The sequence below is a fragment of the Pelophylax lessonae genome, assembly GCF_965119305.1.
Source record: "Pelophylax lessonae genome assembly, chromosome: 2".
Classification (NCBI taxonomy): Eukaryota; Metazoa; Chordata; class Amphibia; order Anura; family Ranidae; genus Pelophylax; species Pelophylax lessonae.
In genome coordinates this window covers 642,197,455-642,207,613 of record NC_138769.1, presented here as the reverse complement: position 1 = coordinate 642,207,613, position 10,159 = coordinate 642,197,455, and the positions used below count along the sequence as shown (strand labels likewise).

Sequence of the window (10,159 nt, the reverse complement as noted above, 5' to 3'; positions counted from 1 at the left end):
GATGCATGGGGAACTGACAGCTGTGTCTCCACATACAGTGTGGGGACACAGCCGTCATCCTCCTGCTCAGCGGGGGGGGATTGGTGGATCGATCCCCTGCTGATAAAAACGGACTCTGTCCGACGGACGGAGTGTTTGAAAGGGGCCTAAAATGTATGTTCCGTTGAATGGAAATGTTTTGGAAAGGCACACACCTGTCTATATAAGACCCACAGTTAACAGTGCATGTCAGAGCACAAACCAAGCCATGAAGTCCAAGTAATTGTCTGTAGACCTCAGAGACAGGATTGTATTGAGGCACAGATGTAGCATTGGAGGTCCCAATGAACACAGTGGTCTCCATCATCTGTAAGTGGAAGAAGTTTGGAAACACCAGGACTCTTCCTAGAGTGGGGCACCTGACCAAACTGAGCGATCGGGGGAGAAGGGTCTTAATTAGTGAAGTGACCAAGAACCCGATGGTCACTCTGACAGAGCTCCAGCATTTCTCTATGGAGAGAGTAGAACCTTCCTGAAGAACAACCATCTCTGCACCACTCCCCCAATCAGGCCTGTATGGTGAGGTGGCCAGGCAGAAGCCACTTATCAATAAAAGGCACATGACAGCCCACCTGGAGTTTGCCAAAATGTACCTGAATGACTCTCAGATCATGAGAAACAAAACTCTGTGGTGTGATAAAACAAAGATTTAACTTTTTTGCCCTGAATAGGAAAGCGTCATGTCTGGAGGAAACCAGGCACCGCTCATCACCTGGTTAATACTATCCCTACATTGAAGCATGGTGGGGGCAGCATCATGCTGTGGGGATGTTTTTCAGTGGCAGGAACTGGGAGACTAGTCAGGATGGAGGGAAAGAGGAGTGCAGCAATGTACAGAGACATCTTTGATGAAAACCTGCTCCAAAGTGCTCTGGACCTCAGACTGGGGCAAAGGTTCATCTTCCAACAGGACAACGACCCTAAGCATACAGCCAAGATAACAAAGGAGTGGCTACAGGACAAATCTGTGAATGTCCTTGAGTGGCCCAGCCAGAGCCCAGACTTGAACCCAATTGAACATCTCGGGAGAGATCTAAAAATGGCTGTGCAGTTCCCGAGGGCGTCTTATAAGAAATCCATCTTGCCGTTGTTGTTCACAGCAGCGAAAAGTTGCATTCCCCCCCTCTGGAAGCAGACTCAGCCCCCGACCATGGCAGGGTGGCTTAATAAAGTCAAATTCATTAATGAAATGGAAGATCTGATGGCGACGGAGAAGGGAACCAGAGAGAAATTTACAAAGCGCTGGTACTACTGGCACGAATTTACGTTCTCTGCTGAGTACCGTGACTTGCTGCTTTAATGCTCTAATATTATGGGTGCCGCCGGGCCGTGTGGTCCCCCACCCCCCCCCCTTTTTTTTTTTTCTTCCTCTCCCTCCCCTTTTCTGGCTGTCCCTTCTATTTTTTGTTTGTTCCTCCAGGCATATTTCTCTAGTTTTTTATCGGATCCTCATCTTGCTCCCGGTTCGGACTTTCTGACGGTGATCCCCCCTGACCCTGGGGAGCGTCTGGGAGGCCGTTGGGGGGCATCCCCCCCGCGCACCTGATTCCGGCCATATGTTTGATGCCGGTGGTGACGTGGGATCGCCCCACCATGGCCCTTAGGCTCCTGGCTCTGCGCTTGATCCCATATCTTTATCTTCATTTTTTTTTTTTGGTGCAGGGTTTCGGGGGGGCTGATATGATATGCTCAAGTTTGTGTGTTAGGGGATATTTGTCCCCTGGTTCTGCTATGTGGTTATCCTGCTATTATATGCTGTTAATGTGGACCGAGAGCTATGTTTTATACTTTTGTATTGTTCAAATGCTCATTGTGTTTATCTGGTGACTTGTATTGTGCCTTATTTCTATTTAAATAAACGAATTTATAAAAATGGCTGTGCACCGACACTCCCCATCGAACCTGATGGAGCTTGAGAGGTCCAGCAAAGAAGAATAGGAAAACTGCCTAAAAATATGTGCGCCAAGCTTGTGGCATCATACTCAAAAAGACTTGAGGCTAGAATTGGTGCCAAAGGTGCTTCAACAAAGTATTAAGCAAAGGCTGTGAAAACCTATGTGTTTTTTTTTTTTTTTTTTTAATAAATTTGCAAAGATTTCAAACAAATTTCTTTCATGTTGTCATTATGGGGAATTGTTTGTAGAATTTTGGGGAAAATAAATGTAATCCATTTTGGAATAAGGCTGTAACACAAAATGAGGAAAAAGTGAAGCGCTGTGAATTATTTACGGATGCACTGTATATCTTCCCTTATAATTTTTCCTTGTTTGCACCTGTATGTCTTAGATGGTTTATCTTCTTTTTTGCTCTGTAACAGTCTAGATACCTGTTGTCTATCCTTTTGGGATTAATAAAGTATAAAAAAGATAAGCAGAAGAAGTACGAGGGTGCCTTTATGAAAAAAAAATATATTTGGAGACTAGAGCTCCACTTTAACATCACATATCACTGCTAATCCTTTCACACAAAATGTCCAACCATGTTATCTCTGTGGATGATGGCATAATCCTAAAGTCCTGTTTTGCTAAAACTATCCACACTGGATTCCAACTCTAAATAACTGCTGTATATGCAATATGTTCCACACAGCAGTATATATAAGGTAGATTATAGCATAAAATAATAGGGTTTTATTGCCTAAAATTAAAAGAAACCTGCTATCCTTAAATGGTGCCTATTTGGTTGGAGAGTGTTCACAACAATGTCCTGACTGGATAAGCCAGTGGTCTCGGTTCCCATGTGACCCAAATCTGGCACCTGCAAACATTATCACTACCTCCAAACCCTCCTTACACAATTTAAGGCTCTGCAAGTTATAAAGTACAAAACTTTTTATAACATTCAATTTTTGTACTTCAAGATTTTATAGGAAATGTACCTTGTAAATGTCAAAGTTTCTTGGCCAAAACCCAACCCAGGTTTCATCATAACTGACTTATTCAGGGAATATAGACTAGGTAATGGCCTCATTTATTATACGCAATACCTCTTAAAAGGAGAAGTTCACTTTTAAAAAATTATGAAATAAATGCACTTGTTTTTTTCAGGTATAAAATGTGCATTTATTATTTTTTTTCTTAGGAGCCTGCAGAGCATTTCATTCACGATCAGCAGATCATGGGTGCAATGTCTGGATCTTGCAGACTCTCAGTAGAGCTGTTTGCCCATACCTCCGGTACCGGCAGTTACTGAAGTCCGGGAAGAATCAATGAACTACGAGAGCACTCACCAGTGCCCTTGCAGTTTATTGAGAACAAAAGCATCTGCCATGGTGAAAGACAGTACTTGTAGTTCATTCATTCACAAAACTCTGTGAATGAATGACATGGCTGAGTGGGTGGACATCCACACAGCTGCACTGTTTTTATATTGTGACAGCAGGTGTGTGGGGGGGGGGGGGAGAGAGATCCCCCTCCCAATGTCACAGAGAGGGGGGGGGGGATCAGGGGGTGAGAGGGAGGATGCTGAACATGTTACACCTCTAATACGGATGTAACATGTTCAGAAAGGTGAACTTATCCTTAAATCGTTTGTCCTACAGTTAAACCTTTGCTCGAACAGGTTATTGGTAGATTCCATTACCTAATTTTTTAACCACTTTACCACCGGAGGATTTTGCGATTCGGCACTGCGTAACTTTAACGGACAATTGCGCGGTCGTGCGACGCTGTACCCAAACGAAATTTACGTCCTTTTTTTCCCATAAACAGAGCTTTCTTTTGATGGTATTTGATCACCTGTGCGATTTTTACTTTTTGCGCTATAAACAAAAAAAAAGAAGAGCGAAAATTTTGAAAAAATAACAATATTTTTCACATTTTTTTATATGAAATTCCCCCCCCAAAAAAAAATCTAAATTTTTTATCATTTTAGGCCAATTTGTTTTCTCCTACATATTTTTGGTAAAAAAAATTGCAATAAGCATATTTTGATAGGTTTGCGCAAAAGTTATTGCGTTTACTAACTAAGGGAAAGATTTCTGTCATTTTTTTGATGGCGGCGATCTGCGATTTTTTTTGCGGGACTGCGACATTGCGGCGGACAGATCGGACCCCTGACTGACATTTTTGGGAGTACCAGTGACATTACTACAGTAATCAGTGCTATACATATGCACTGTTACTGTAAAAATGACACTGGCAGAGAGGGGTTAATTTTTATTGGAGAGGGAGGGGTTAATGTATGCCTGGTGCTTACTGAAATGTGTGGGGGGAGGTGACTGAGTGACACAGGGACAGATCGCTACGTTGAACCCTGCAATCTGACCCTGCCTGTCACTTAGGAGATCCGCCCGCTTTGTTTACACAAGTGGGCGGATCTCCACACTCGATTGCCCGACAATCGGGAAGAGCGGCGGTGATCACCGCCTCTCCCCTCCCCTGGCCCGACTCCCACTGTGACTGAATACAGCGGGAGCCTCCGACAGCGCGCGCCGCTGAGAGAGGGGAATGTCTGGCGACGTAGGTCTACGTCGTCAGACGATAACGAACCACTTTGCCGCAGTAGCAGCTCAGTGAGCAGTGGTAAAGTGGTTAAACCATGAATTGAGGTTTAGTAATTTTAACTACATCGGCTCTTATATCTATACACCCCTATCGACCAGAGCAATTTTTTACAGCTATGAGCCTACTGATTCAGGCATACGTTTATTATCGAATACAACAAAGGAATACATTGTTTTATTTCAGTAGAAATAGAGAATAGTCTTGAAAAAAAAAAAATTCATTTTCTATGCACTCTACAGCAAAAAAAAAAAAAAAAAAATTTGGATTTTTTTTTTTTGACCAGTGTTTGTTTCATATTCTATTTTTTCTCCTGTACATAAATACAATAACATTTTGTTTCTATTACAAAGTGTAGCAAAAAGTATTTGTCAATTAAAAAAAAAAGTATTTTGCCAATTTTACACTTTTTATTAAATGTGTAACTAAAATTTTAGCCAAATGAATAAACATGAAAAATATTAACTTTCAATCATAATTCTGCACATTCTGAAAATTGTGTTATGACTTGTTCTAAATCAACACAGAAAATTATGGCAGAAGGCAGTGTTATTAAATGTTCTGCTAGAACATGGTCCTGGAATACAGGATCCTGTTGATTGGACAATCAGCTGCAGTTTGACAGAGATTGCATCAATAGTCGGTAGCAGAGCTGGGCCTGCAAGGGACTCTTTAAAAGGCATTGTAAACCCACTGTTTTTTTTTTTTTAAAATAACATGTCGTACTTACCTGCTCTTACCAATAGTTTTGCACAGAGCAGCCCCGATCCTCCTCTTCTCAGGTCCCCTGCTACCACTTCTGGCAAACCTTCAGCAGAATGAGATTGTCTTGAGTTTTTCATGTAGTTCCCACCATTGCGATCAGTGAGGATATTCCCTATGGGATACTCACAGTGTAGGGTTCGGAAATAGGGTAAGCACATCTGTAGAAGGATATACAGGGACTCAGGCGTCAACCACCCTGTGGCAAAAGGGCAGAAGGAAGTGCCTCAGTACCACATAAGGGCTCTGAGCAGAAGAGGTGGTAAAGGTGCAACCTGGAGAGTGATAGTCATTAAACTGTGCCTAAGCTCTGAATAATGATATTTTTACCACCAAGTTTGATAGTTTTATTAACCAATAAGTGATAAAGTCAAACACCTTCTCAGTTTCCTGAAAGCGAATATTATTCAGGGGACACTTAAATAAGTGTACTGCAAGTAATAGGAGAGGAGCCTCATCGTTGCTATAAAAGTTACAGTATCATTCCAAAAACTAGAATAAACCTGTCTTCCATGCTGCTGGTCCCAGGCTTCCGCCACCATGGTGGGCATACCGCCAGAGAGGTCATCAGGACCTGGGAACCAAAAGGAATGCACCGTGGCCCTAGACTTGTATAGCACCCTGCGGCTAACTACCTTGTTAAACTCAGCGCCAAAGTGAGCACCAGAGCAGAATCCAGTGCCTGAAGTAACATTGCAAGCCACCCAACAGCATAGGGCCTAGGTATAGTTCCCACGGTATAACCAAAGTTACACTGATTGAGATGCACTGCTTCTAATGGTATAGTAGCGGCAGTAAAGTTGGTTGAAGAATCCAAAATAAGGAAAACGGGCTAAGCATAAAACAAAACCAAAAAACTTCTCCATACGTGGGAAGATATCCATTACCAAAGGACGTTTGCAAAAAGGCGTCTCACTGAGCACGGTAGAGTTATAGGGGTACCCCCAGGTTGTTTGTCCGAAAGCTTTGCTAGTGTCCAATTACCTGAAGCCTATAGCCCAAGATCTCTGCCCATCCAGCCTGTGTCCTGTAAGACTGAGACATCAGGATGTGCAGGTAAGCATCCCCATTGCCAGAAGTACCCCTAATGATGCTAAGCAATTACAGACCAGGTGGCCTCCATACAGGGTTTTTGTACTTTCAGGACCCTGTGGAGATCACTGCCCACAGGACCCAGTGCTGACTGACAACATTACAGTATGTCCCTGCTCTTGTATGCAGAGTCCAGGTATAGTTCCCTCTTGGCTGCATGACCCTAGGCGTCCTGTCCAGATGAAGCGATTCTCTACCCCACCAGGGGTATTAAGAATATGCCAGAAAATGGGTGATGAGCTCATCTCTCTCTGTTTTGCTTCTTCCTCTCACACGCCAGCTCTGCTGTTCAGGGAGTTCCAGAGCTTTATAGCAGGTCAAATTCTGGTACTTACATTCTTTGCATTAGGAAAAAAAAAAAAAAACGAACAATGACACATTCATGACTACAGGGCTGCATTTAATTTCTTACACTTCCTTCGCCACCAATGGCCCTTTCTGCACCTGTAAAGAGAATATCTCCTCACTCAAATAACAGTGCAAAGAATGATTTGTTGCTGTGAATGACAAACTTGTTTGTCCTGTCATTCGCAGGAAGCTGAGCAGCTCCCATTCCTTGTCCTGAGCAGTAATCAGCTTGTTAATCAGTACAATCAGCAGAACCATTTATTATGTTCATGCTCCAACATTCCACTGACCATACATTGCACCAAAAACCAGCTGCCTTTGTCTTACTGACAACAAACTGCACAGTAGATTGCTATCAGCCGAGTTTTGCTTCCAAGCTTCTGGGCCCAGAGTATCTTCTCCAAAGTAGAAAAACAAGGCTCTTCTGTAGTAGTTTTATAAACTGCAATATCTTCCCAAACTGCTCTATACAAGTTTCCACCTCTTAAAACAGACTTAAGTCAGCCATAAGAGGATCCAAATTTGGCTGGTTCAGCAGGGACCATCTTAATTTCAAACTAAGTATCAGCACTAAGTGATCTATTGATAAACTTCTATAAAACTACCCTGTCAGATTTTCCTAGCTCTATTTAGCACTGCAGGCTGTCGCCTGCAATGCCGATCAGTGTATTCTGACAGCAGGGAAGCCTCTCTGCTGCCGGAAACCAGTAGCTCAGCGGGGAGGATTCCCTCATCTGTATCAAGTGTGTGGATAGAGGAAATCGCGTTTTTTTTTTCCTTCAACCTGCTGATGAAAAAAAAAAAAAAAAAAAATTCATAATATATATATATATATATATATATATATATATATATATATATATATATATATATATATATATATATATATATATATATATATATATATATATATCCTATGCACTGCTTTACTGAGAGAAAAAGAAAGCCATTCATTTGGAATATACTAGTTGCTTGACAGTATCTGTCTTACAATACCTTCTGAAATGCTAGCTGAAAATAAGTATGCAACTAGCAAAAATCTGAATTCCTGATCTGTAGCGGTTCATTTACTGAGAATGTAATAAAATAGCTGAATTAGCATTAAAGCCAGGCAACTAGCAGTTTTTCAAGGATATGACAGCAGTGGCAGACTTATGTCCCCCCAATACATTTCCTTTATGAGCTTCTGTTCTTTGAGGAATGGCAGATGTAAGCAACCAAAGAATCATGCATTCTCATCACCTGGCATTTACAAGAAGCACAAACCATAATAAATAATCAATGGTGAACATACCTCTGGCAAAAGATATTTACTATACAAAGGGCAGCAAGTGCCAAGCAGGAAATATAAGGTACAAGTGCGAATATATTGAACGAACAACAAGTCTATCAAATGTGTAGATGAAGAGTGAAAAAGTCAATTCTGCTAGAACATCATTGCTTCCAGTCCATCCTCCATGAATTTCTTGTAAATGGCCATAAACTTTGCCACAAAAGCTTCCAGGTGATAAATTGCTTTGCTGCCCAGCTGCAGCCGATGTTCATAATAAGCCGCCATCTGCGCCACATCAGCTTTCAACTGCCCGTCACAGTTATTGAGAAGCTCTGATAACAGTGACTGCATAGTAAACAGAGAATACATATAAATGTTAGCAATGAAGATTCAAAAGCAGCATAAAACACTTGTAAAAAGACAGAAATATGAGCCCTGACATGGCTGACTTGTTTTTAAAGTATGTCCAGATAGTACTTTGAGAGATGATTGGTTAGTATGGCCTTATGTAGCTTAGACACCATTAGGCCTAAAATAAAATATTGACTTTAGGTTAAAGGCTGCAATTGTTACAAAAATTAAAAAAAAAAAAAAAAAAAAAAACACCCGTTAGAGATTTGCAATACTAAGGGCTCTTTCACACGGTCCGCCTCCGTAGGCGGATCCGTGTTGCTCAGCGGGGATCGATCCGCGATCCTGCCGAGCCGGCGGATGACAGCACCGTCTCCGCTTGCAGAGCGGAGAGGGAGGTGTCTCAGCCCCCGCTGCCCTCTATGGGGGATCGGATGAGAGCGGACCGCTTGTCCGCTTTCATCAGATCCGATCCTCTCCGATTACTGAACGGATGGAAAAAAAGGGTTTCCATCCGTCCAGATTTCACGCACAGGATCGGATGCGGATGGCAGCGGAGGTGTCTCAGCTGACACCCGCTGCCCCATAGAGCTGCATAAAGGATCCGATCAGATCCGCCTAAAAAACTGACAGGCGGATCTGATCGGATCGCCCATGTGAAAGAGCCCTAAGCCTACATTCAGGGCCCTGCTCACACTAGTGCAAACTTCTCATGCCACTTTGGACACTATGGGGTTGATTTACTAAGGGCTCTTTCACACGGGCGATCCGATCAGATCCGCCTGTCAGTTTTTTAGGCGGATCTGATCGGATCCTCCATGCAGCTCTATGGGGCAGCGGGTGTCAGCGGAGACACTTCTGCTGACACCCGCTGCCATCCGCATCCGATCCTGTGCGTGAAATCTGGACGGATGGAAACCCTATTTTTCCATCCGTTCAGTAATCGGATCGGATCTGATGAGAGCGGACAAGCGGTCCGCTCTCATCCGATCCCCCATAGAGGGCAGCGGGGGCTGAGACACCTCCCTCTCCGCAAGCGGAGACGGAGCTGTCATCTGCCGGCTCAGCGGGGATCGCGGATCGATCCCCGCTGAGCAACACGGATCCGCCTACGGAGGTGGACCGTGTGAAAGAGCCCTAAAAGGGAAGAGTACAAAATCTGGTGCAGCTGTGCATAGGAGCCAATTGGCTGCTAACTTCAGCTTGTTCGAATAAGCTTCAGAAAAAAAAAAAAAATAAAAAATGGAATCCGATTGGTTTCTATGCAGAGCTGTACACTCCAGTTTTAGTAAATCAATCCCATAAAGACGTATGACAAGTCGCAGCCTACTGAATTCAAATGGCATCAGTTCCAATCTATGCTAGCGGTGACTTTGAAAAGGTTCTTGCACCACTTTGATGTGACTTTCCTTCGACTTGAGTGCTAGAGATTATAAAGTTGCATTAAAATTGCACTGAGTCGCACTATTGTGAACGGCGTCTCACATGGCCAAATAGCAGCCGCCAGGGCTGGCCACTGGTAAGAAATTAGGCAATTATTTTGGGCAGTTGTAAATGCTGAATGCATAAACTGCGTGGGACTACCGACAACCAGTAGCGGTCATTTTTGTACCAACTTCAGCAGTTAGAGAATGAGGATTGAAACCTCTGACTGACTCTAGAAGCAAACAGTTTTCATCCAGGGTCAGCATTTCTAGAGTTCTGGCCACAGCTAATCGGCCTGTTTGTATGCAGCCATAGCACAGAGTGTTAATGCATTCAGTTGCGGCATTTAGCCACCTCTGACTGCAGA

The 10,159-nt window shown here is 43.2% G+C and overlaps 1 protein-coding gene across 1 annotated transcript in view; it reads right to left on the bottom strand.

Moving 5' to 3' along the window:
* Positions 1-7,903: 7,903 nt before the first annotated feature.
* RFC3 (replication factor C subunit 3) overlaps positions 7,904-10,159 on the bottom strand; it is a 28,211-nt gene continuing 25,955 nt past the window's right edge. The window contains exon 9 of the mRNA XM_082246618.1: positions 7,904-8,361. Coding sequence (XP_082102744.1) covers positions 8,170-8,361 — 192 coding nt within the window. The 3' untranslated portion in view covers positions 7,904-8,169. The remainder of the gene's footprint in view (positions 8,362-10,159) is intronic.